Raw genomic sequence first — 27,265 nt, forward strand, 5'->3', positions numbered from 1 at the left:
TCTTGAGGGGAAAAGACAACCATCCCTTTGCTATTGTAAAAATCTCTGCTACATGAAAAACAGATGTCTTCTTTGTTACTGTATCTAATAGTTCAGGCTTTATTTTTTTGACTTTAATCTTTAGTGAATCTGGTTCTTTGTAGAGTTTGTTTTTTGTTTTGGTGCGATGGTGAGGTTTTCCTTCAAATAGGAGAGTAATCCAGAGGGACAAATGCAAATAGAGATTTCCACTGTGTTTCTTTATACTTTTTGTTTGACCTGATAAAGGGACTTTTGTAAAAATGAGAAGAATTGCAATAAAAAAATCATCTCATGCCTTTTTTTCAGGTTTTACAGACTTGACAAATAAGCAGCTGGTAACTAGCCTCATTTCTTTGTATGCACAAGTGGTCATCTGGTTCTGTCGATCCAGTCTCCTTCCTGAGGGTTTAGGTAAGCCTAAACTGTAATACCAGAATGCTTTTTTTACAGCAGAAGCACTAGCTGCATGTTTTGAACCTTTTGTTTATTGCTCAAGGTGAGCATATACGTTGGAAATGCTCTTAATTTAAATAGATTATAAATTCTATTGCCAACCTTCATTGCCTACTACCTTACAAATGCTAGCATGATACGTTCAAAAAACCGTTCCCTTTGATAGTCATTTATCTAATAGTGAACTTGAGCTTTTCACTTCATGCTCTGAATGCTGCATCAGCAGTAAACTTGAAGTGGATCTTGAGACAGGAAGAAGTATTCAGACCTTCTGTCTTAGTTCTCTTTTAGCAAGGGCAGAAACAGCATTGCATTATTTGAGAGTTGGAGGTGTTAGAAATGATACGGCTTTAATAAATTTTTTGAATTAATGGCAGTGAGTGACTAGGTTTCTTTTCACAGACTCTTGTCAGTATCAGCTTTTAACAACCGAAGCTTTGAGTTTCTCGGGTTCTGATAAGGTTCAATAAATAAAACCTGAGGGAGTTGAAGATTGGACATGTGAGATCTTGGAGTAACCAGAAGATACAGATGAGATTAACAAAGACATTACAGTCTGAGAGTTGGAAACTCTCTGTCTGAGGAAGAATGATAAGAGGAACATAGAATGCAGACTAAATTAGCATTAAGGGCAAGAGATCAATAACCAATAAAAGATACAATACTAATTAACGCAGAGACTTGTGTAACTTAGAACCAATGAATGTTAATTTCTTCTTTTCCTAAAACATATAAGTACATGAAAGTCTTGAAAAGGATATATGTAGCTGGAATGATTTGCTACATATCTCTTGCCAGAATAAAGTAATGCCTGGCTCACTAACACTTAAAAGCTAGTGTTGGAGGGTTTCATTTCTTCTTGATGATTTTTGATGGCAGAGGCTTCTTGATGCTTGTATAATTTTCTGTCTTTTTTTGTCAGAAGTCTTAGTTGAAATACCTCTTTAACCTGCTTTTATATTATTGCCTGTAGATGATCATATGCATTTGTCTAGACCTTTCTACAATTATCCTTTGATTCAGAGCTACTATACTGGTCACCGACAGAAACTTGAGCGTTTATCAAGGTAAGACTTGCAGGAAAGCTCTAGAAAAGCTTCCTCTCTTAGACTGTAGGAGGGTGGAGTTTTTTTCCACTTAAAACCCTTTGCCTGTGCTTCCTTGGTTTTACACATAATACAACAGCAAAGAAAACCTATAAATGCTCATTGCAACTTTTCTATTGGGTTTCTACTTTAGACTCCTTTACTAATTCTTGTGACCTAAAGACCATCTTTCCTCCAACACAGAAATATCTGCCATGTGCATTTCAAGCCATAATCATGCCTGTGTGCGTGTGTTCCTTTCTTTGATTCATAGGAAGGGGGTTTTTTATTTTGACTGGTGGAAATCTGTTACACTGAGAGGCTGGACTTAGTGGTTTATTCTGTCCAACTCCTTGCTCCTTTTTGTTGCAGAGGAAAATGGGATTCTGACTGCTTGATGATTGATGGAATGGTTTCCCAGTTAGGAGACCAAGTGGAGAAGTTGTGGCAGAGAGATGAAGGAGGAACTGGGAAATACCCACCTGCTAGTTTACATGTGAGTGTTCTGTTCACTGAAAACACCACCACCAGCAGCAGTCCCCCAAAGCCAACGATTTTGAAAGACAGGAGCAATAGAAAACCTTTTAATCTTTCATTTCAGGCACTGCTGGATCTCTATTTGCTGGAAAGCGTTGAAGAAAGTGACAAACATGCAATTGTATCCTTTCTAGTTTTTGTCATTGAGCCTTCAGAACAGGCACATAACTGTTCTTATGTGTTTGTCATTTATGTGTTTAACAATGTTTTTAAATTTATGCTTCAAACAGAATGTGAGTGAACATATTTAGTATAGAATTAAGTCCTAGACAGAAGCATTGCTTTATTTCTTTCTAGTTTGGATCTTTTCTGATTTCTTGGTTGGTTTTTTTTTAATGTTTTATTGCAAAGTCTTTTCTGATATGAGAAAACAGGTTCCCTAAAAAAAAGTTCAAGTTAAAAACCTCCCTTAGTTTTTCTCAAAATTTACCAGTTTTTAAATTTTAAGTACCCATATCTGTAGCAAATGACTGTGTGTTAGAATGGTGCACTAAAACGTGCTGCTTCAGAGCCAAAGGATTTCTAACAGTGGTTTTCCAGTACGTGATTTTGCCAAAATCATCCATTTTCTAGCCCAGCTAACTGTGCTTGCTTTTGTTGTGTTGAAAGTTGCAGGCACTCAGAATAATAAAGAGGGAGAAGGGAACAGTCATTGGGCAGAAACCTAATTTTTAAGCTGCTAGATCATGGAGACCTGAGAGGGGAGCCTAGAGAGCTGTCTTATGACCCTAACAACTGATGTCAGAAAGGGAAAATGACACTTCTAAGCGAGGGATCCACATACCATTTTAAATCCAGTTTGAATCACTCAGTGAGTACTAAGGTGTATTGTAAGGGCACCATAATTTACACTGGAAATGAAGAAAACAGAACAGCTGTAGAATTTGCTTTAATAATTAGGCATTTGACAGTCAAGTGTCCAATTGGTAGCTCCACTGATTGAAGCAGGGACCTGAGACTATAACAGCAGTATTTAAATATTTAAATATCTAATGATCACCTTTTTGACTGCCCTGCAGAAATCCAAGAGTGTTTCTTTCTGGCTGATCATTCAGAACAAGATTTTGTAGTTTGGACTTGATTATCTCTATATAACAGGTTACAGTAGCATAAAATGGCAAGACTAACATGTTAGTACTTTTTGCTTCCCACCATTTTTATATTCTCATTGTTTTACTAAATGTAATGTGATAAATTTTTGGTCTTATCAATTTATTAGCCTTAATTAGGGTACTCACTCTCAGACAATTTACTTGCTGTTGGATATCATGCATTCCTTTCCAAATAGAACAGAAACTTCCATCGACTCCTTTCCAACTGCCTTTGCTATCCCTTGGGGTCTTGTTAAGCTAATTCAAGGGTTTTGGCTTCTGGATCACAATGATTATGAAGTAAGTATGTAACAGTTTACATTGCAGTGTAGAGCTGTAATTGATAAAATTATTTTTGAAAAATTGGTACTTAGATATTAAGAGATACTGAAACATTAGAAGCATTTTTGTAACACTGGTCTGACATGTGAAGCAGTAAGTTATGATTTGAAATTTCACTTTAACTACTTTGACAGGAAATTACTTAAAACAAAGGAGTAGTCAACTTTAATAATGCTTGATATTTGAATTTTCAAAGCTAGCCATCATAGGGGGTTTTCAGCAGACCAGTTGAGCACTTTCTCAAAGAGAGTGTTTTGGGTACTTTAAGTATGATACCTATGATGATAGCAGCAGGATTTGAGATGGAAGATTGCAGAAGTGACTTTTCAACCTAATTCCTTTTCTTCCTGATGCTGGAGGTTGTTCTTTGCCTGTCACCATGTCAATAGAATCAATTTGTTTGTAGAGTAACTTCTTATTTAGTGATATATTTGTAAAAAGGAATGTTTGTGCACAAAGATTTGTTAACTTAGAGAAGTCTGAATTCCTCCTTTTAAAACATTTGCTTTGTTCCGTATGGCTAACTGAATTTTTTCTCTGCAAATACTGAAGAATTTTAATTGACATGTCCTGGACCAAATATTTCATTAGACATCTAAGTGTGTTTAACCCACCTGTAGCCTTGCTTAAGGAAGTGTGGACTGTATGTGTGGCATGTGTGCATGTATATAGTCTGATAAACGTGATCTCTGACTTGTGCAGGATTCACTGGCCCTGCTCTTCCACCCAGCTACAATCAAAACTGTGCCACAATGATTATGAAGTAAGTATGTAACAGTTTACTTAGATTCACATTGCAGTGCAGAGCTGTAATTGATAAAATTATTTTTGAAAAATTGGTGCTTAGATATTAAGAGATACTGAAACATTAGAAGCATTTTTGTAACACTGGTCTGACATGTGAAGCAGTAAGTTATGATTTGAAATTTCACTTAACTGCTTTGGCAGGGAATTAGTTAAAACAAAGGAGTAGTCAACTTTAATAATGCTTGATATTTGAATTTTCAAAGCTAACCATCATAGGGGGTTTTCAGGAGACCAGTTGAGCACTTTCTCAAAAACAGTGTTTTGGGTACTTTAAGTATGATACCTATGATGATAGCAGCAGGATTTGAGATGGAAGATTGCAGAAGTGACTTTTCAACCTAATTCCTGTTCTTCTGATGCTGGAGGTTGTTCTTTGCCTGTCACCATATCAATAGAATGAATTTGTTTGTAGAGTAACTTCTTATTTAGTAATATATTTGTAAAAAGGAATGTTTGTGCACAAAGATTTGTTAACTTAGAAAAGTCTGAATTCCTCCTTTTAAAATATTTGCTTTGTTCCATATGGCTAACTGAATTTTTTCTCTGCAAATACTGAAGAATTTTAATTGACATGTCCTGGATCAAATATTTCATTAGACATCTAAGTGTGTTTAACCCACCTGCAGCCTTGCTTAAGGAAGTGTGGACTGTATGTGTGGCATGTGTGCATGTATATAGTCTGATAAACGTGACCTCTGACTTGTGCAGGATTCACTGGCCCTGCTCTTCCACCCAGCTACAATCAAAACTGTGCCGTGGCAACACAGGAGAATTATTCAGTCCCTGATGTGCCAAGGAGAGCACAGGCGAGCCCTCAGGTACATCCAGATGATGAAGCCATCCATGTCAAGCAGTAGCGAAGTGCGGCTTTTCCTCACTGTGCTGTTGTCCAATAGGTAAGGAAATCTGTCCCACTGTTTTGGCATTCAGATCCTGGGAAAGGGCGAGAGCAGATAATACAAATCGGGATCCTCTACATTTCCTTTAATCTTTGAATGAATACAATGACTTTGGGTCATCTTTTTGGTTATGCTGTTCCCATTCCTTTCCATCTCCCAAAAAACTACAGGTGCATGGTGGAGGCTTGGGGTCTGTTGCAGCAACATACCACTAAATTAAATGTAGAAGAGCTGTTAAAGCACATGTATGAAATCTGTCAGGAGATGGGGCTAATGGAGGATTTACTGAAGCTGCCGTTCACAGACACTGAAAAAGTAAGTTTGGAGAAGACAAAAAAGTCTGAATGGTCTGTTTGCCGAGAGAAGAGGCAGAATCCTAATAGGTTTTTGTAATGTGTTATTTCTCACAGGAGTGTCTGGAGAAGTTTTTACAGACCAATGCTGGTGTTCAGAATCATGAATTCCTTCTAGTCCACCATCTACAACGTGCCAACTATATCCCTGCACTACAACTGAATCAGTCAATGAAGGTTAATCTTATGGTAAGGGTAGAAGTCCTGTCGAGTGTGCACGAGTTTCTCTTCATGTGACTAACCAGTTTTGATAGTCCTCAGTAAAAGGCCTGCTTTATTTCTTGTATCATTCTTTGAAAGACTATGAATAAATTCCTACACATCAAGTTACAGCTAAACCTAAAAGCTGAACTACTGAAAAGCTAAACCGAACCTAAACTACTGGAAAGCTGCTTTGTGAAGTTGTGGATTAAATGTTACAGACCATGGTTGACTTCACTTGAAATAGTTTGTTTGCATCTGAGGAATAAATATGTATCTTTTCTTACCAGCCCATCTGTTCCTTCAGTTCCTCAGATCCTTATGTTGTGTATTGTTTAGACTGCAGAAGTTGTTCATGTCACTTGTTTCTGTGGATTGTAGTGTATGTTGTATGTCCTGTCTTGTTTTTGTAGCTGAGAGCAATGTGGGTGCTCCACAGGTGAAATATGAATGGTGGGGTTTTGGTTGGTGGGGTTTGGGGTTTGTTGGTTTTTTTGGTGGGGTTTTATTTGTTTGCTTTGTTTTGTTGGGGTTTTATTTGTTTGGTTTTGGTGGTCTTTTTTGGTTTTTGTTTGTTTGTTTTTGTTTGTTTTTTTGTTTTTTTGTTTTTTTAATTAGAGTTCGTTGGGCTTTGCTAGAACTACCAGATAAAAATGGTCTGTGCCACTGGATAGAAAACTTGCTGCAATTCTGTGCAGTGGACATATTTTACTGTATCTGTAGAATGCATTTAGGCCATAGTTAGGAAGAGTAGAGATATTTCCATGCAATAAACTTCTTGTAAATAGTTAACTTCTTGATTTATGCATTTTGTTTGTCAGAATGATCGTGATCCTCGCTTGAAAGAAAGAGCAGTTGCCAGAAATTCTCTGTTAGACCAATATGGCAAGATCCTTCCTAGAGTTCAAAGGAAGCTGGCTGTAGAGAGAGCTAAGCCTTACCGTTTGCCTTCATCGGTCTTAAGAGAAGGTAATTTTTAGAGGGAGGAAATATTATGGACAACCAGCCATCACTTTGATTACACAAGGCTGACATTTTTTCTCTTGCTTTACAGTGTCAAGGCCAAAGCCATTATCAACAGTAACACGACAGGCTAATGCAGGAAATGTGCACACACGAGCAACTTTCATCAGTAAAGTACTGTCCAAAATTGGAGAAGTATGGTTAGGAAATGAACAAAAACCAAACATTTCACAATATGATAGGTAAGCAGACTTTTCACAAAGTTTAGTCTTGAGCTACATGTTTGGACAGGGAGGGAGGGGGAGAGAAAGAGCAAGAATTCTGTTAGTGTTATGTTAGTGTTTTGGTGGAAAGGTACATGTGAATAAAGCTTTGGTTTGCATTTTTGCATATACCACATATTTAAGAATCAATCATAAATAATAGCTTTTCTGCTATGATAGTCTTATCTATACAAATATATGTATTTACATTATGGTAAATGTGTTTACAGTGTTTAAGATAGCTGAAGCTCAAACTGTTATCACTATCAAGCAGTTGGTGTACATACGTTGATAGACTTGTTTGTGTGATCACATAGTAATCTTTTACCATTTCCTGCCCAGTTTCTGCCTTTTTTACTTAAAAATAAGCAGAATTATGAAGAGCAGAAAAGAGGCTCGTAGTTGTCAGGTGATTGTCCTACAACTGATATGGTCAAATAAACTGGAATCATGGTATGTCTGGACTTTGAGGGAATGAAAGTCAGTTACATTTTCCTTTTCCTTCTAGTCCTAGAGCTGCAGAACCAGCAGTCATTACACATCCTCTCCCTGGTACAGAGTTGCCTGATGCATTTCTTGGGACACCTGTTACAAAGTTTTCTCAAAAATGTTCCAGGTATAGAAGATCTAGAGACTGTATGTTTCAAAAAGGTGTTTTTTATGTGTGTGTGTGTGTGTGTGTGTGTGTGTGTGTGTGTGTACTTTTTGTGTTTACCAAAGGTTCTATTGCATTTAGCTTTATATCTCTTAAAGAAAAGGTCAACTTAGGGACACAATTAAGTGGAAAATGTGAAGTGTCCCTGCACTGAAATGTAGATGAGTTTGCTCCTGAACTGAGAATTAGAGCATTTGTGCAACTTAAAATTGTTGCACGAATTGTATATCAGAGGCAGAGATTTAGGAAATTAGGTATGAAATGTAAAGAAATAATTAAAAAACACCCTAAAGTATCTGTCATTTGTTTGTGGGCCTAATGCGTCACCCCAGAAGTGAGGCTGCAACTGTATTTGTTGTTCATCAAATGTTTTTGTTCTGTATCATCTCAGATGAACACAGCATGACTTTTTCATTTATGTTCATAGCTTAAGTTGTGTGTCTTAACAGATTGCTGGATTTGGTGGTTCGTCCTGTTCCTTCCTGTTCTGCGGCACAGGGTGAAAGCTGGCAGACACCGTGCAGAGCTTCTACTTCTTTTGTGGCATCCAGCCCACTGCAATCAAGTACACATCACTCCGTCTCTCAAAAGAATTTTCCAAGAGCATCAGAGCTGAATTTACTGGAGACTCCTCTTGTGGTAAAGGTTTGTATTTTAAAAAACTGGTAGCAACCAACCAAAAGGAAAGCTTGTGAGCTTTGTTTAAAATTAGGCCATCAAAGTATTTAACAGGAACACTGCTGGATTAAAATTGCAAGATATTTTCAGTATGCATGGGGTTATTGTATACAGTCTTTCTGGAAGCAGTAAGTTGGAAACAGTCTTGAAGAGGGAAGTTTAATTCTCAGTTAATTGCAGCAGTCACCTTGTCCCATAGCTTTGAGAAATATTGTGTTTATTCCCTGGGACAATTAATGTCTGAATTATAATCTTTTTCTTGTTGTGAAATGTCACCCATACCATTGAACGAGCTTCTTCCTCCTGCTTTTTAAACCCTTTCAATACTGTGAAATATTTCTGAGCTAAGAAACCTGAACATTTCTACATGAAGATGTGTAGGTGCTTTTACAGGAGTGTCACTTCATATCATGCACAGCTGATTAATTAGTGAAGAAATAAGATGTGGCTGTTGCTTTGCAGAGTTGCCATGTTGGACACAGCAACTGGAAATGCTGCCATGTAGAATAACAGTTGAAGTTGTGTGCCTTTTGGAAAAGCAGTGTAGAAATTGCAAATTTACTGGGATAGAATATAACATTGCAGACAGCTAGGTGCCATATTCTTTTTTCTTCCAGAAATTAATTTGAAAAATATCTTTTTTTTTTTGTTGGCATTAAAAAAAACAAACCAAAAGAAACATAAGAAACATGAGGTTTTATCTTTAAAATTTTTGTACCTTTGGAAAAAACAGTTGCAGAGGCAAAACTTTCTCCCCTCTGCTACTATAAACCCAGTTTGTAATTTAAGCTCATACTTTTGACAGCTGCAGTTTTGTGTTTTGAAGATTTAACTGTTTTCAAATTAAATGTTTTTATTTCTTTTCCTAGAGAGCTAAAGTTTTGGCCACATCTTCTTCTGGGTTTCCTGGGTTTACTCCTCAGTCTATTCTCAGGTCCAGCCTTCGCACTACACCCCTAGCAACTCCCTCTGCATCTCCAGGACGATCAGTCACTCCTCCACTACGAGCCAAGGAACCTAGAATAACTTTCAGGGAAGAGAATTCTAATGCAAAATGGACTGTTGGGGTAAGCTGGGCTGCAGTTAGTGATTTTTGCAGTTAAATGCTGTGATTTGCTTTAAAGTTTACCAGTACTCTTTATACTGAGAATTTGGATTGCGAATTATAATGGCAGAATTTGGTCAAAAAAAGGTTGTTATGTTAGACCTTCTGTTCACGTGCCTGCAGGTTTATTATTGTTATTCATAATAAATGTCAGGGACCTTGGTGTTTTTTACTCAGGGGTTGTTAGGACCTGTGCTTGTTCAAACTGCTAATTCAGCTTCCAGCTGTACCTTTTCAAATGGTGGTGTGGCAGGAAGGTAAGGAATATAGATTGAGCCATTTGTTTGGGTTTATTAAATTTTGTGAATCAAACATGTTGGCAAGCAACAAAAGTCATAAGCTGCATTGACTTCCTGCCTGTCGTTTTGCAAGGCTGGGTTTACTTCAATTATGGTAAAAGAGACCCCCTATGAAGAGAGCTGTAGTGTTGTCTGTTCTCTAGCCCTAAAGTTCTCATGTTCGCTTCTTGCCTTGCACCACGGATAACATCCATGTGGTTTTCTACTGAAGTTGGTCCATCTGACAGTGGCCCCTTCTGCTCCTATAGTTGTTCTGTAGCTGGATTCCATGGTTCAGCCAGTCACGCAGTTGCCAACATAATGTACCAAAATCAGGGGCAGAAAAGGGGGCATGTTTTAAGATGTACATGTACGAGCTTTCTGTCCATGTCCTAACAAATTGTCTCAATCTGGTTGATTGTCTTTTATTGTCTGTTTTAAAGAGCTGAACTGTAATAAGAGGTTCTCTCTCCTGTATGAAGTTCTTACTAATAGTGGCACTGTAGCCAGATTAATTTACTTGTTCTGTGCTACAGGCATAGTGAACACTAGCATATTTTAGTAGTGCCTATGTGTTGGGAAGGAAAGCATAACAGAGACAAGTCTTGAGTAATGATTTTATTAGGCAAAGCTGTCTTGTTGAAAACACACTGCTGAACCCAATGAACAGCCTTGAGATGACATTATAAGTAAGCACTTATAAGACTGACTTTATCTTAATTCTTTAATGTTGTGGAAACTCAATAAGCAGTCGAAATTTTTACACTCAGCTTTAAATTTATGATAGTGCTAGAGTGAGAATTAATTTTGTATTGCCTTTTAAGGGGACATGTGTAACTTAAAAGTATCAGTATATATTTGGGGGGGTTTTTTGCTTTGACGGAAAGCATGCTCATGTTACTGATCTGAACTTTTTTTTAGGTAACAGAAGATGATAAAGCACTATTTGGAGCTTCATCTGAGCATCATGATGACACGGTAGAGGATGCTTGGTCTGAAAGTAGAGGTAAAACAACTCTGTTTACTCTGAGCAATGCTGGGGACAGTCATGCTGAATTGCAGGAGACTTCAGAAAACATATCTGGAGGTAATTTGGAAAAAATGGATGTCAGCAAAGAAAATAGTGACTTCTCTGTCAGATCAGACCAAACTACTTTGGAGTATCATGATGCAAAATCACCTGGTGATTTTGAAGATGATGTCATCTTTATAGCTGCTAAACCAGCTAATTCCTCCACTGAAGAAACTGCTGATATTCAAGAATTGGAGAAGGAAGGAGACAGTGAAATGACTGAAGATAAACCTTTCCAGATGGATCAACCAGATCCTTCGGAACCAAGAAAAGAAGATGGTGTGTTTCGTCCTATGATAATCTAAATTTCTGAATTTTTCAAATGTCTTTAGAAGATTAAGATGCTGATGAGTGCAGCAGTTAATGATGAATGTTCACAAGTGTCCTAGGCATTTCCTTGTCCTAGGTTTTAAAAATTACCATTATGTTTTCAGTAATTTTTTAGGTATCCTGGACATTATGAGTGTATACTTTCCTTGACTGGCATTTTTTGTGTGTAGTTGCAGCTGAAAGGCAGCAGTGATTTGTGGGAGTTTTGAGAAGGAAACAAGTTGAAAGCTTGGGCTTCTAGTTATCTTTTAGGGGTACTTCTGTAGTCAGCAGGTTTTTTTACAGCAAGTTTAGTGTATGGCATGCTTTGACTATTTTTTTTTTCTTTTAATCATCTTATTAGTGCTCAGTTGAATAGTTTTCTTCTGGAAGTGAGTCTGCTTGTGTATCTGCTACTCATTACAGCTGTGGTTGATCATTTTGCTGGCTCAAGAGCTTATACGGCCTTTTCCAAACCTATTTCAGTTGATCTTTGATAATTCAGCTCAATTCAACTCATTGATGCCAGTCCAGCTGCAGAGGATGTGCTCATATTAGCAGGTCAGCTGGCAGATTAGAAGAGATGTAGCTCACTAGCTGGTGCGCAGTGATGAAGAACTGGGAATGAAAGTAGTTCAGGAACAGGGAGAAGATATGCAAACAGCTACAGTCAGTATTTGGTAAACAGCTGAGTCTGCTGAACCCTTTATAAAAAAGTTTTCCTGGGACATGTAGGCAAGTGTCAGGAGTTCTGTGCCTGAGGTCTTGAAATGGCTCATAACAGTGAGTGGGTACTCCAGTATCAGTGCATCATATGCGTGCTGATTCAGTCGTAAGTCTGAGATGGTTCTGGAAGATCCTGAGGAGTGATTGTTACTGTTGAAGTTCCTCAGCTCCTTTTCTTATTCAGTAACAGGAATGCTCAAATACAGGCTCTATGTACATTGGTAAAAAGCATTCACCAGATCTGAAATTTTTAGTAAGATAGGTCAAAACATTTGGCTGTCCTATTTTAACAGTCTTGGATTTGGACAAGAAATCAAAGATGCTTTTCATTAAAACTAGTAAGGTACTAATCACTAAACAATAATCTTATAAAGAAACTTTGTCTTTGCATTCTTGTAAAGAGGAGAAATGGAGTAAGGAAAGAAAGAAGAAGTGCTGGAATGAGAGAAATAACCAAAGGGAAAAAAAACCTTTCTACCCATTTTTAAGAAGGAGAGATATTTTCTGAAGTTTTTATGTATTAGTAACATGGCAAGTTTAATTTGTAAACAGAATTAGCAGTGGTCGTTTTGTTTTCAGGACTGAAATTATGCATCAGGCTTCTTGTTGTACTGGAAAGAAGAATTCAGACCTTCTGCATTATTTTGTTAAATCACTATCCTAGATGAAATGCATAAAGGATCACTTTAAAATCATATGAGCATTTTAAAATTAAAAATGATGTTAAGTACAACAAGGAAGTAATCCATCTATTCGTTTTTGTAGGATTTGTGGAAGAATCAAATACTGAATGTCTTACACTTCCCGAGGATGATAAATTGATGTTTAAAGCTGCTGAGGCCACTACTTTTGGGGCTACAAATGAAGGGTGAGCTTATGAAATAGATACGTCTTTGGGTTCACAGAAAATATAACTGCTGGCTTTTCTGTGTTTGAAAACTGTGATTTTGACCTAGGATTGGTTCTTTTCTGTGTTCTTATATATAGGGGCCTGTCTATTCCATTCTGTCTGTGAGCAAAAGTAATCTGGCATGAATTTAATGCACATTGACTAGCTGTCAGTTTGAGCCTCGTTTCTCAAATTGTTGCAGACTAAAGGATGACGATAAAGACTTCATTCAATAGACTATATAAACCTTATTGCTGGTTGAGGCTTACTAAGTGGATACTGTGAACATAAGCCCTGCTTTTGTCTGAAAATTATGTAGTTAAAAATTAATCCTGAGATTCCTGTAACTTTAGTAAGTTTATTTTGGAGTTTGAGTGCTTTCTGGCAATATTTTATACACTTAATTTCTGTTTTCTGTGTGTGCTCAATTAGCATTTGTTTGTTTATGGAAAGGGAAGCAGTTTTCTCACCAGGTACTTTAAAAGCTGGAGGTGCTTGGTGATAAAGACAGAACGTTGGCAATGAAATAACCTTTAATTTCAAATGGTAACTTACACTGGTACAGACTTCTGTTCGGTTTGTTCTGAACCTCTGTTATGGTAGTTGCCCTCTTTCTACAGAAGTACTATATTATTCTTTAACACAACTCTGTTGTTATATTATTATCTAGTGTTAGGTAGCTGGGAAGAATGGGAAGTACTTGATTCGTTCCGTACAATGAGTCACAAATTGAATGTAAATATGTTGGTAAAGGAATTTCTAATTTTTCTTGAGTTTTTTCTGGCTTGAAACTTGAAGATTTTACAGTGAGAAAGTAACTTGTAAAGCTCTTCAAGGTTTGTTTTCAAGAGTTCTGATGAATTCCTTTCTTTCTGTTCATGAAGTGAAACAAACTACCAGGAGTCTGAAATGACCTCTTCATCAGAAGAAAAAGCCATACCAGTTGCAGCAAATCCACAGCTCTCTGAGTTCCTGGAGACAGACAGTGAATGTATGTACAGTATGTTGGAGGTGTTCTGTGAGTTAAGGTAGCAGAACTCCTGAAGTAAAATGTGTAGTTTGTGATACCACTACAGGTGTCTCAGATTGAAGTAGTACAGTAGCACATTACTGTCAACTTTCATTAAACTATAGAGACAATACCCTCCCTAAAGAAAGCCCTTGTAGAAGATGCATAGTGAATCATCCTGCTCTTGATCAAGATGCTGAGAATGCTGGTAGAACTTAAAGTATTATAAGGAGAGATCAGTATTTATTTTAATGTTGTACACCACTACTAACTTGTGTGCCATGGGATCTGCTGAGTTACTATTTTAAAAGTTGATGCATCCTCAGTACTCAGACTGAAGAAACTGTCTACCAGCATGCTTTTCCGGCCACCTTTTCCTCTCTTTTTTTGCCTGTGGACTTGACAGCTGATTTTCTCCTTCCTCTTTCTTACTGTGGGGCTGCATCCTCTAACAGGTATATAGTTGTTGTGATTTAAACACAGTTGTTAACTAAGGCCCAAACAGCTGCTCACTCATTTACCTTGGAGTGGAATGGGGGAGAGAATTGAAAAGCTAAAGGTGAGAAAACTTGTGGATTGAGATAAAGACAGTTTAATAGGGAAAGCAAAAGTCTTGCATGCAAGCAAGGCAAAACAAGGAATTAATTCGCCAGTTCCTCTCTTCAGTCAGGTGTTCAGCCATCTACAGGAAAGCAGGGCTCCGCTGTGTGTAATGGGAAGACAAGTGCCATAACTCCAAATACTACCTGCTTCCTTCCTCTTTCCCCTGCCTTTTATGCTGAGCATGATGCCGTGTGGTATGGGATATCCCTTAGGTCAGTTGGGGTCAGCTGTCCTGTCCTGACTGTATCCCCCCCCACCGCAAACTTGTTTTGCACCCACAGCCCACTTACCGATGGGGTGGGGTGAGAAGTAGAAGCAGCCTTGGCTCTGTGTGAGCGCTGCTCAGCAGTAACTAAAAACATCCCTGTGTCATCAACACTGTCTTAAGCTCAAATCCAGAACACAGCAATACCAGCTACTATGAAGAAAATTAACTCTATCCCAGCCCAAATCAGCTCAATAGTTTTGGCTTGTAGTTTTTGGAGAAAGCCCAATATATGTGACAGGATGGAGAACTGTTTTGTTGGCTCCTGCTCCCTCTGTTATTTCCTGTTGATTAAACTTGTGTCATTTATATAACAGTTAAGTTAAAATGACATAAATCTCTTCCAGCTGTGATAAGTATCCTTGACAGTGAGGATGTGGTCAGTACACATTCAGAAAATCGCCTTGAGGGGAAGTGTGTGGATTTACCTGAAGAATGTAACCCTGAAGCAGCTGAAGTTGAAAAAGTCCCTGTTTCTAATAGTCTTCCTAAAACTGAGGAAATTCATGTAAGTAAATTAATTTCCCATTTTCTACAAAATAGAAAAGAGTTTTCAAATTGAGGACAGATCTGTTTTACTGGCAATTAGAAGGCACACAAAAATGTCTCAGTTTCTTTAGCTGCTTGACATGAGTTAAAACCTCATTACATGTACTTTTTTTCACTTGTGCGTTTTCTGTTCCTGTAACATAGAATAGAACCTGTCAAGACGTAGGCCTTTGAGGGCTATATTAGTACAAAATAAATGCCTGAACTGTTTTTCAAAATAACCCTGCATTCATTTGGTTTACTGAAATTCAAGCATTTTTTGTTTGACTTAAAAAGAAATAGTTTTAATATTAAAAACAATAAGAAAGCTTCTTGATATGGGGAGCTGATTACCAAATGACAAAATTATGTGGGAACCAAACTCACTTTGAGAATGATTTAGCTGCTTAGGTCCTTTACTATTTGTTCCTTCTTAACACAAACAGAATTCCCAGTAATGAGCTCATTTTGGTGTCAAGATATTTCTTCATGAGATGGAGGTATTTAGAATGTGTTATCTCGTGCAATCCAAGTGACTCCTTCAAGTGCAGTGTTGACTTTCTGCATGTGATACCTGGCCAGTCTGACTAACTGTTGCAGTAACACCTATCATGACCAAAACTTTGAACTCCAGGGACATAATTGTGTTTCACCCTGTCAGACACAGAGTGGATCACTCTTGTGGGTGTGGAGTCGTGCAGAAGGCACTGCAATGTGATGATCAGTGCCAGTTGCATACACACCTTGTGTTGTAAAACTGCCCACTGTCCGTGGGCGGTGGCACATGGCTAGTCCTGAATGGAAATACCAGAAAGGGAGCCTGTGAATTGCATACACTGACTGCTCTGATCTCTGCCCCTTAAATGAATGAACTGTCATCTCTAGTAGAGAGTACATTGTATGTTTCTAACTTTACATTCAGTGGTGATCTGAAAGAAAAAGCAGCTTTTCACTGTCTTCAGTTTCATCTAGCTCAGTGTGAAGTTAGTCTGTCTGATAAGGAATAAAGTATTAACAGACATTTTTTAACTTCAGGTTATTGAAGATACTTCAGAACCACCACCTGAAACATCACCATATAGTGAACTAGATCCATCGGGCAGTCTTCATTATAGCTATGAAAATATAGAGCAACAGTTTGCATGTGATTTGCCTGATAATAAAGATAGTGAATGTGATGCGGCTGAGGGAGATGGAGACCTTTTTCTGTCTCAGAGTAGTTTTAGCTTAGTTTTGGAAGGAGAAGAAGGTGAAGCAGAGATGGGAGATCCTACATTAGTAGATGCTTGTAAACCAGAAGGCACAACAATGGAGGAAAAACCTGTGACCAATTTAGGAAATACTGAAAGCCAAGAACATGTTACAAACTCAGTGTCCACTGTAACTGGTGATCAGGAATCTCAAAATACTGCAGAGTCATTCCCATATGTGCCTGAACCCATTAAGGTTGCTATTGCTGAGAACTTACTGGATGTTATCAAAGACACAAGAAGTAAAGAATTTACATCTGAAGTTGTAGAACAATCTATTCATGAAACTATAGGTAAAAAGGTAACTAGATTCCAGAAGGCAAAAGCTTTCTTAACACCTGTGCCAGAAAGAGTGGAAGAGGAAACCAGCAGACATCAAGTAGAGTATGCCATTGCTCCAAGAACACGCACAAGGGGACAACTGAGTAGAAATCTAAGTATTCTGTCAGCAGACCCTCAGCAACTACTGAAGACAGGCACACCAGTTCCATTTGGACTATCTCCTCGGAGGAGTACCAGGCGAACAAAAGAAGCATCTGAGACTTCCAGTCTTCAAACAGAGGAAAATCTTCAAGAGGAGCAAATACCTGCAGTGCCTGTTACTCCTAGGAGAGGTAGGAAACCTAAACTGACTCATTTAGAAAAAACAGAAAGCAGCCATTCTGATGGACAAACCTCATCTGACACTATGCAGTCCATAGCTGTTACTCCAAGAAGAAGATTAAGAAGAGCAAAGGAAACTGCATCTGAACTCTCAGAAGAGGCTAATGAGGAAATGTCTCTTGCTGAAGGTAGCATTATTACCTCTTCTACTTCCAAAAGGATTAGAGGAGGAAAAGCTTCAGCTGGAGATCCAAAAACTGGTGAGACTGACACTGATCGTAAGATAAAACCAGCAGTCAGTCCCAGTAGAAGTGCAAGAAAACCGAAAAGCTTTAATTCACAGTTTACTGAAAATACTGTTCAGGATCAAGAGGTGCAGCCTAGTGACCAACTCCTTTTACCTGTGCCAGCTAAAAGAGGCAGAAGAAGAAAGATAAGTTCTTCAGAAGTTTCAGAAAGTTCTGATCTTGATCTGTCTAAATCATCGCTTCCTCAGACAGAATTTAAACTTCCTGCCACTCCTAGAAGAAGTGCTAGGAAGGGGGCACAAAATCTTATGGCAGACACAGAGTCTACCTCTACTCAGGAAGACATAAATTCAGGTGGGAAAGTAGAAGTCCTTGGTACTCCTAGGAAAAGAGCTAGAAGAGTGGCACATGAGAAACCAGAAAAAACGGATACTCACGAGCAAACACCTGCACAGCCAAGTGAGGAGCCAACCACACCCAGGACTACAGTAAGGACAGGGCGTCGGGGCAGAAAGAGGCGATCAAGGTCGGAGGAGGCCCTCCCGCAGGGACCTGATGGCAGTCCTTTGCTGCTTGAAGACATAAACCCATCAGGACATGATCAAACATTGAGAGCTCTAACAGATCGTGTTACAAGAACCAGATCCCGCAAAACTGCCACGCATCAGAAACTGACTGTTGAGGAAAATGAGTCTTTTCATTTCTCTCCTCCTCTCACAAAGCTGACAAAGAAATTTGAAGGTAGGTGTGCTATGTTTGTACACAAAATAGGACACATTCCTCTTCTTTAAACCACAGAATACAAACAGTGAGGATGGTTTTAAGAATTGTAAGGAATGTAAGCATGCAAAAAAAAAAATTTGGCTAGAGGCATTTTTTTTTTGACTGAACTCTACATGACTGCCTGGTTAGTTCTAGTGGAACTAAGAGGTTATGAGGCTGATCTAAGCACTGAAATGAAATTTAAACTGAATTTTTGTTTTTGTCAGTTTTGAAAACCAGGGGTTATCTGTGAATATGTGATTGCTGTGCCATCCCTTCCCCCCAGCAGAGAAATAAAGGAGCCATGCTTCCAAATTCTGTTCAGTTTTGAAGTTCAAATTGCATCTTGCAATAAACTGTACAGCTGTTAAATTATGTGATTGTTTTTCATGGGCATATACTTTGTCAGCAAAATTAGTGTGCGTAGGAATATCTTAATTAGAGTATATGATAAATTTTTTTGAGATGTGTAAGGGCTGTTGGTGCCTTTTGAGCATAATGTCTTTGATTATATAAGTGCACTTAAAATCACTACACTGGCTTAGTTTTGTTTCACAATTTGCTGTAAAAGAATGGATCCCAAAGGGCAGTTACTGGGAGAAAAATACCTTTGCATGGAGAGTTTATAAACTTGATTGGATCTTTTGTTTCAGGAAGCTATTGTGCTCTTTTTTATCAGCCGTAATTTAACATTACTGTCCTTCATGTATAACGTATGTGCATGCTGACAATGCATTGTCATTTTAGCTGGAAAAGCAGACCATCCTGTGCAGTTTAAGGATTTAGACCCGGATTTGTCTTCTCAGTTTGTCTTTTCACCCCCTCTTTTGAGGTCAAGAAGAAAAGATGTATCTAGCATTTCCCGAATCGTGAAAGAACCAGTAAGTAAAAGCTCTAGTTGTCCGATGTTCTTGATTTTTGCTCTGTACCACTTTTTGAGATCATACTTTGCAATGTTTTACCTTATTCCTTGGAAACTTATCTAAAAAGAGAGCTTTAATTGAATCGGCTAAACAATTTATTTTTTTTTCTTCATGAAAACTAGCTACAAAAATCAGTTTTGAATCAATGTAAGTCAGGAATTGATAAAAACTTTTGAAGGCACAGTGGCTTTCTTTAAACTTACTTGGTATGTTATCTGTTAATTTCAGAATTTGAACTTTTAGGATGGTAAAATAATTTGAGGCGGAAGGTTTGTTTTTGCAGAGGGTAACTAATACTTTTGGAAATAACATTATAATGACTTCTTAATGAAATAAACATTCATTTTTGTTCTGTAGAAGTGTACGAACTTCTTCCTGAGTAACACTTTTGTTGCCTTAACATAGGAGCTTCCAACTAAAGAGGAGGAGGATACCAAATCCATAGAATCTGGGGGAAAGCAAAAACTGAAGAGAGCTAGAACTACAAAATCAAAAATTAAGAAAACAAGCAAGTATGAAATTATTTTTAAATAATTATTTGCATTTCTTTATTGTCACAGCGATTCAGCTGTCAAGCACCTAACTACTTCTTCCTCGCTTGTTCGTGCAGTTCTCCTCTGACTATATGAGCCTGTCCAGCTTGCTGGTTTAATAGGCACCTTTTTCCCCATTTAAGGGTTTGGTTTTCTGATGGAAATGGAAGAGGGAGGGGATAGGAAAGGGCCCATGGATACTAATCATTGCAATAATGTCATGCTCTTAATTCACTCTTAATTAATTGTCTTAATTCACCTTATGAAACCACACTCTTACGGTCTTTAGTTCCCCATACAAGGCAGGAAGGAGCCAGACAATAAGTGAATGGAACTTTTTGTTTCTGGACATGTTTCCTGATTCTTTCTGGAAAACTGTTTGAGGACAATTTGCCTCTTAGCAGCTGGGACAGGGAGCTCTAAAAGCTCTTATGAATAGTGACCAAGAATGCTTGGGACAGTCTGGTAAGGAATTAAAGCAAAATGAAACTTACTTAGGTACCTTTTAATTCTGTCTACAAAGAAACCAATGAATATTTCTTCAGCATTAATTTTGTGATTCCATGGTATTTTTTTTTTCCTCTACTAAATACTGTTGGTTTTAAAACATTGATTTGATACTTACCTTTCTTTTCAGAACCACAAAAGAATGTTCTTGGTCACCTCCACCTGTGGAAGTAAAATTCATCTCTCCTTTTGCAAGTCCAGTAGATGGAACAAAAAGCAAACAGAAAGAAACCACAGATGCAGCAGGGAAGACTCTAAGAAAGAACAAAAAAAGACTGTCTAATTTTCCAAAGCCAGTTTTGCGCCGGAAGATGCTGTAACTGTTTTTTTAAAGTTTATAATGTACACCACTGTTTGTAAAGTCATCAAAATTGTGTGAATTAGTAAAAAGAAGAAAAATCATCTAATTTGGAAGAGATAATTTATATAAATTATTGTAAAATTTCATAAAAAATGGTCTTCAGTAAGTAACTCCATATGGAGTGTGATTTCCTCAGTCAATGCAGTTTTCTATTTTATATTAAGACTTCATACATTTATATAATATGTAAATACAGCTTATTTTAGGAATGTTAAATAAAAATGTATACTTCACAATGTGCTTACTGTCTGATAGCTTTTTGAGGGAATATTGGGTTGAATGACCTGTATTGCTCAGAACTTTTAATGTTGGTTTGTGGGAGTTATAGACCCTCAAAAGTAATTCTAAAAGCTTTTGAAAGGTTTGTTTAGAATTCCTATAACAAGTAAACATTTTAAACATACTAGTTTAAATTTTAGAAATTATGTTTGACCTTCAGGTACAAATAATTGGACTCGCAATACAAACTGGTAATTCCTTATGTTCACAGTTAAGTTGTACTGTACTGAAGTCAGAATGTAAACAATTGTGTTTTAAGCTGTGCAATATTTTTTTGTATTTGTCTTAAACTTTGGGAGAGCTGCTCTTTAGTTCATAAAACTAGATCTCACCTCAGATGTTTTGCGATTTCTTACAGTTTGTTGTCAGCAAAAAATTAACTGTATAGATGGTGTGATGCTTACAATAGCATATCAAATTTGAAGAGATACTACCCACATACTTTGAAATTTGAGCCAAAATTATTTTCATAATGTTAATATGAATGCTACTATAATTGAAATACTTACTGTCTGTAAACATATTTTGCAGTATTTGAGGCCTGCATATCACAGCACTGAAAACTTGATGGAAAAGCTAATATAATAGTCTGAAAAAGGTACAAAAATGTACAGAAATCTTAGTTACAAACCATATTTTTGAATAATTATTTCATTAACAGTCTTTGGTTAAGGAGTAAATGTCCCTATAAAGCTTCAATTTGTATAAATAAAGTCACAAACCTATTCTTTTAAAAGCAGACATGGAAGTACTATTTTGATGTGCAGTCTTTTAGACAATGGATTATTTTTCTGTATGTTAATTTATATATGGATGCAACTTTGAAGACTACAGAATGGTGGAACCTGATATTAAACTTTTCAATTAGTAAAAACTACTACAGTTACTCTAAGACATAATTTATTTATTAACTAATAGCTTGTACATAGTGAATGAATGTATTAATAATAGACTAAACTTGTAAAAGAAGATTGTTCTGGGACCATGATTTTTCTATCAGAACAGGTCATTCTAGAGAATGACCTGCATGCACTTGAGTATTTTTCTCCTTGGAGGAATATTCATGACTGAATGAAAACTTTAAAAAATGTCAGATGTTTCAAGTGTGAAAGTGGCAGTTTGGATGAGACCTTTTACTCAGGTTAGTAATTATTTTCTCTGAGTATTCTGTACTTGAATGACAGTATAAATATGGTCAGAGGAGAAGAGAGGGAAGTTCTAGCAATATTTTTTTTAATCTACATTGTACAGAAATGCAGCAAATAGCTCAGAAAATGAGGTAAAAAGTCAAACTTTCAAAACTGAAAGAGAATATAGATTGCAAATCAGATTATGTTTTGCGTAGTACACAAGAGTATTTATAAAATACTCCAGTTCCTGTTAAATGGAATTTTCTGATATAATCCTAGTGAAGATTACTTAATAGGGTTTTAGCATGTTTCTGTCATATACTTACATATATGTATATTTTTTGTATGAAAATCAATTAGAAGAGATGAAAACATAATATTAGCTAAATAATGTTTAGCCTCTTTCTTTGCATCAGCTAAATTCTCATTTGGCTGTACTTAGGAAGAAAGCAAGCAATAACAATAAAAAGACAACTGGCGTTAGGTTTAATAACTCCCTAAAGGTTTGTAATTTTCTAGTAATTTTTTAGTTTGAAGGAATGTTAATTATATGTTAAAATGTTTTACTCTTTTTTTTCCCTTTTTTTTTTTTTTTGGTGATTTGGATTCGATGCGTTGTTCTCCAGTGCTCACCACTTTCCCCAAGGAGCAGTTTAAAAAGGAGTGTGAGCATAATGTGTAACAAGGAATGAGAGTTCAGAAATTTGAAGGACATAGGAGGAAATGGAAGCAAAAACAGACACTGAATTTCTATTATGAGCCTGAGAAAGGGAAAAGCTAGCTAACAGTGTGAAGATGGCAACTCAAAGATGGGTTTCTAATGAAGTGGAGAAAACAGATTTTATGTGGGTGCTTTTTGTGTAGACTTGCTACAAGTATGTATAGGGTGAGTGGAAGAGATGATTTGCAGATGTTTGCATGTGTATCTGAGAGGAAGATAATATGCGTAGTGCCAGAGAAGGGTGTGAGGGGCCTGTGAAAGGAAGAGGTGATGCACTGTTGTGGATGCATGCAGAAGGCTGTAGGGGCATAGAGCGGCAGTTTTCTTGCAAACAATGAGAACTTCATGGGAGCTACTCAATACAGCTCATCACTAAATAGAGCATATTTATAAATAGGGGCCCCCCTGGTGGTCTAGTGGTTAGGATGTGGCACTCTCAGCGCCACGGCCTGGGTTCGGTTCCTGGTCAGGGAACTCCTCCGGGCAGATGGAGCTCGTCAGCCCTGTAAGGCCATCCATCTAAGAGAAGGTCACTCTAAACAAACCTACGTCCTGAGGACCTCACTACCTCTGTCCAAGCTCGCTCGGCCCCGGCAGATGAACCTCAGGATTAAAGGGTGGGCTCAGTTCAGCGCACACTGTGTCTCACCTAAGAAATCCACTGCGCGGGCTCGAAGGGTTAATGACCTTTCCCAAATCTTCGTTCGCGAAGACTGGCCATGATGAAATAGAGCATTGTTTTCTATAGGCAGGTAATTGCTTGAAGGGTGTGTATTTTTCTTCGTTAAGGAAATGTAGAATTCCTCAAGAGTTGATGCATCTCCTTTGATCTAATGTCAGATGGCTAAAAGCTGAAGCCAAATTGTGCATCTGTTCCTTTGGGGCTGTAAGACAAGAAAATTCCAATGGAACATTGACGGCCTTGGGATAGCAGAATCCCACCTCTCAGAAAGAATAAAATTAGGTGTAATGGCAGATTTTATTTCCAGGAAACACACAGTAGGAGATATTACTGAAGGGAGAATGAAAAAGATTAAGGGCTGTTGTTAGAAGGTATTCTATCAAGAGAAGAAATGTTTCAGTGGAAATGGTTCCCTGCATTACCTCAGAGAGTTAACACAAATATTCCTAAGACCTTTTTTCTTCAAATGTTTAGAAGTTAAGGCTGATGAAAGTATTCTTTCCAGGTTATAACACAAAGGAGAGTTAAAGTGAATCTATTTTACTTTTGATAGATACTTGGTGCTAAAGTGCTAATTGATTCACATTGACTTTGCTTATTAGCCTTAATATTTGTACATGCCCAGTGTGCAGATAAGGGCACAGATAACTAATGTAATCTCCTATCAGAACTTCCTCTCATGGAAGACTACTCTCAGGGTTGTTAGCACAATATTTTTTTTATTTGCTGCAATTTCATCACTTCCCATGTGATTACTTCCCATGTAACGAACCATAAATAGCTAATAGTTGTTGATTTCTGGTGGGAAAAGAGAAGCTACAGGCAGAAACCATTTCATAGGTTCTCTTGAATAGTTAAGCAATGCTTGTAACTGATTAGTTTAGACCAATCTGAAAATTCTAAAATGACAGAATTTTAGATAATAGGGTAGCATTTGTTTCTTTTGTTTGTACATTTGTCTTCTGTGCAAAACTTCTGGGTTACCATTCTAGGAATGCTTTTTTCATCAAAGTAGTCAAGATAATGAGTCTGTTTGATATGCTTGGAGATAAATGTACTGTGGTTCCTTTTGAATTAAAGCTGTCCTAAAATAAAATGCATTTTCCGATGCACTGGGCTGTGTGGATGTCCAGTATGTGTGAGGCAGAGGCAAAGATGCAAGTTGTGGTTATTTGCTGAATGATGTGTCCATTCATTCAGGTCAGTTACTCCTTGTCTGTCATGGTTCAAGAGCTGGCTTATCCCACAGCAGTCATTGATGTGTTGTGCATTCTGCAGAACTTGGTTTAAATCCAGGCGAAAACATGAATTATTAATGAATGACTGATGGCTTGTATTTTGATACTCTAATTGGGATTTTAATAACAAAAGGATGCAGGAAGTAGGTGTCTGATTTCTGTAAAAATGAACAGCACAAGCATTCAGGAATCCAGGGCACAGGAAAATCTTTACTTTTGATCTGACCTTTTGGGGCTTCTGAGTATGGTATCTTTCCTAAAGGACAAGAATGGCATGCTCATCTCAGCAGGATCCAACAGTCACACAAGCCAGGTAACATTTTACTCAAAGAACCAACTAAAGTCAGTTTTAGCTAATATACTGTTGTAGACTGTTTTTTAATATCTCCTTATTAACATTCATGTAAGTGTAATGCAAATGTCTGGTGTTTACCTGTTTACTGGTTTGAAGTGTTACCTAGATGTTATCTACATTTATGACATCCTGCAACTCAGTGCTACTTTCAAGCATGTTTGCAAATCTTGATTCCTAATTTAAACTCTTAGTGGGGACACTCCTACTGGACAGCAGTGCTTGCACATCTATGAAGAGGATGCACTTGGTGGTTTGTTTTGTTTTTTTTTAGAGAGGGGCCTTTTGTGGTTTTGGGCATGGAGTGCTGGAGAACACTTGGTCAGGTTATAATGCTGCTCTGCTGGTGTACAGTCAGACCAGCCCAGAGAAGAGCTATTTGATGATTGGTTATGGTGCAAGCAGTGACCCAGCGCCTGTTGTGTGTAAAGAGCTCTTCAAAGTCACCTGACATCAGGAAAAGACCAAGCAGTACCACGTGGGAGTAGCACAGAGCATCATTTATTTCCAAGAATTTTCCAGATTGTACTATAAAAGACGCAGTTAATTTCAAATTGGGGAAAATGGAAACTGAGTATATGGAGCAACTTAGAGTAAAGCCACTGTGGATCCTATAAAATAGTGTTGAATTAGAAGTTGGTGTATTACAGCTAGATTTACAGATAAACCCTAAAATAATTTGTCAAGGCTGTAATTAATTGATCCCTAACATTAGAACCAAAAATGTCAGGTTTTAGTAACCCGTTTTAAAACAACTGTTCAAACACTGATCTTTAATATTCTTTATGCTTCCAAACTTCACTCTTGCACAGGGTATTCATGAGAGTCTTTCCACCATCTCAGTAAAGAAAATCGATGCTTTCTTCTTACAGCTTTATACAGGACAGAAGCTTTATTGTGCCATACCTCTTTATGCACTAGAAGTCTTTTTTTTTTTAGTCTTAGTACAGTTTTTGTAGCTGCTGGGTGCTCCTGCTCCATCACCATCCTTCTGTGCTTGTAGTCCAGTGGATTCTAGCACTGCTGTAAGCAGAAAGCTTCACTCCTGTGCAGTAGTGCCTTCTGTCTACAACAGTACCACCCTGGTGACTGATGGCTGCTTGTGAATTACTCCTGTGTTACTTCCCTCAAGAAAGAGCACTTTGTTTTCCCTAACCAGCCTCCCCAGCTCTGTGCCCGCAGAAATAATTTAAGGATACAATTTGTGAACATGTTGCTGTTTTCCTTTGACATCATCCACTGTGCGTCCCTGTGGTAAAAACAACAGTGAAAACTCACTCCTTCCCATCTCGCTCGCATTATCAACATGGAAATGCATAACCCTATTTGAATCTGAGTTACTCCTATTTAAGACAGGTCTTGGATAGAGTGAATAAAAAAAATCATGTCCTGGATCTTTATTTGTACTTTTAATTCTCAACCTTTAAGCTGGTACAGAACAGCTTGGTTTTTGGTGGGTTTTTTTAAAGTTAATGAATTTACTATTGTGAAGGTTAACATCTGATGTCAGTGCCTGCCCAAGTAGTGATGGGATGTTACAAATCTACTAACCCAGGGCATCTTCCTTCCTGGTCACAGGAGCCTGCCCAGATGCGCTCCATACCTTGGGGGTGTTTCTGTCCAAGTCCCATGGATGTGGCTGCTGCTTTCTTCTCTTGGCAAGTTTGGCCAGTAGCGAGGCTGAGCATGCACCATGCACGTGCATGACACCAATGAGTCTGGCTACATAGGTTCTTAGAGACAGGGTTGTGCCTTTGGCACCTCCCATCCAGCACTGTGGCAATTCACCAAAATCCCCCTCCCTTGCCTATCGGTTCCCACACACACCTGCGTTTACAGAGACCCAGAAGCTCAGCACAGCTTCAAGCCCAGCAATTGTCTGTGCCCCCACCCTGGGCTGCATCCCTGCCCTCTGCCTGAAACAATCTTCCCAGAGACTGGTTTTTCCTGGTTTTTCCTCCTACTCACTGGCTCCCCACCCTGAAGTCTGCAAGCAGTTTACATGGATTCAATGTAAGTCTTCAGAGGTCTTTTCCAGCCTAGTTGACCCTGTGATTCTGTGATATGGCTAGGGGAAAATACAACCACCCTTCCCTTTCTGGCAGCTTGGATACATGTGCCACATCCCTGTGGTCTCCAGCCCAGCTCCCGGCACTGAGACCTTCACTGCCCCACCCACTTGCTGACACTGCAGACACAGACGGGCCTCTGTCCCCCATGACCTGACTTTGGTTACTGACTCACACAATGACCTGTGGTCCTGTCATCAAAATTCAGGAATAAAACTCTTTAAAACCCATGTAGTGTTAAGAAGTAGACGTTACCTTATTATGCAGTTGGGCATGCGAGGGGATAACTCTGCCTGATGTGCATGCCTGGCTCAAGATGATACACGTATCTATAAACCAAGGATATACATATTCCTCAGAGAAGTGTTACATATGAAATTGTTAACCCTGGTTATGTAAGCTGTGCAACATGCTTCTGAACAAGCTGTGTTGGGCTGGTTTGACTTGTTACCGAGCTCCCAACCTTCCACTCATC

The 27,265-nt window shown here is 38.1% G+C and overlaps 1 protein-coding gene across 1 annotated transcript in view; it reads left to right on the plus strand.

Moving 5' to 3' along the window:
* Positions 1 to 21,475, plus strand: part of LOC103763081 (protein ELYS) — a 42,270-nt gene extending 20,795 nt beyond the window's left edge. Inside the window, exons 13-33 of the mRNA XM_029965121.1 lie at positions 328 to 432; positions 1,448 to 1,541; positions 1,932 to 2,055; positions 2,161 to 2,217; positions 3,341 to 3,487; positions 5,045 to 5,232; positions 5,406 to 5,550; positions 5,646 to 5,777; positions 6,611 to 6,758; positions 6,844 to 6,994; positions 7,524 to 7,631; positions 8,120 to 8,315; positions 9,218 to 9,415; positions 10,653 to 11,082; positions 12,604 to 12,706; positions 13,612 to 13,718; positions 14,952 to 15,112; positions 16,168 to 17,974; positions 18,743 to 18,876; positions 19,324 to 19,430; positions 20,089 to 21,475. Coding sequence (XP_029820981.1) covers positions 328 to 432; positions 1,448 to 1,541; positions 1,932 to 2,055; positions 2,161 to 2,217; positions 3,341 to 3,487; positions 5,045 to 5,232; positions 5,406 to 5,550; positions 5,646 to 5,777; positions 6,611 to 6,758; positions 6,844 to 6,994; positions 7,524 to 7,631; positions 8,120 to 8,315; positions 9,218 to 9,415; positions 10,653 to 11,082; positions 12,604 to 12,706; positions 13,612 to 13,718; positions 14,952 to 15,112; positions 16,168 to 17,974; positions 18,743 to 18,876; positions 19,324 to 19,430; positions 20,089 to 20,278 — 4,832 coding nt within the window. The 3' untranslated portion in view covers positions 20,279 to 21,475. The remainder of the gene's footprint in view (positions 1 to 327; positions 433 to 1,447; positions 1,542 to 1,931; positions 2,056 to 2,160; positions 2,218 to 3,340; positions 3,488 to 5,044; positions 5,233 to 5,405; positions 5,551 to 5,645; positions 5,778 to 6,610; positions 6,759 to 6,843; positions 6,995 to 7,523; positions 7,632 to 8,119; positions 8,316 to 9,217; positions 9,416 to 10,652; positions 11,083 to 12,603; positions 12,707 to 13,611; positions 13,719 to 14,951; positions 15,113 to 16,167; positions 17,975 to 18,742; positions 18,877 to 19,323; positions 19,431 to 20,088) is intronic.
* The last annotated feature ends 5,790 nt before the right edge of the window (positions 21,476 to 27,265 follow it).

Source organism: Manacus vitellinus, unplaced genomic scaffold (genome assembly GCF_001715985.3).
Source record: "Manacus vitellinus isolate BGI_N305 unplaced genomic scaffold, ASM171598v3 scaffold_8_pilon, whole genome shotgun sequence".
Taxonomy (NCBI): Eukaryota; Metazoa; Chordata; class Aves; order Passeriformes; family Pipridae; genus Manacus; species Manacus vitellinus.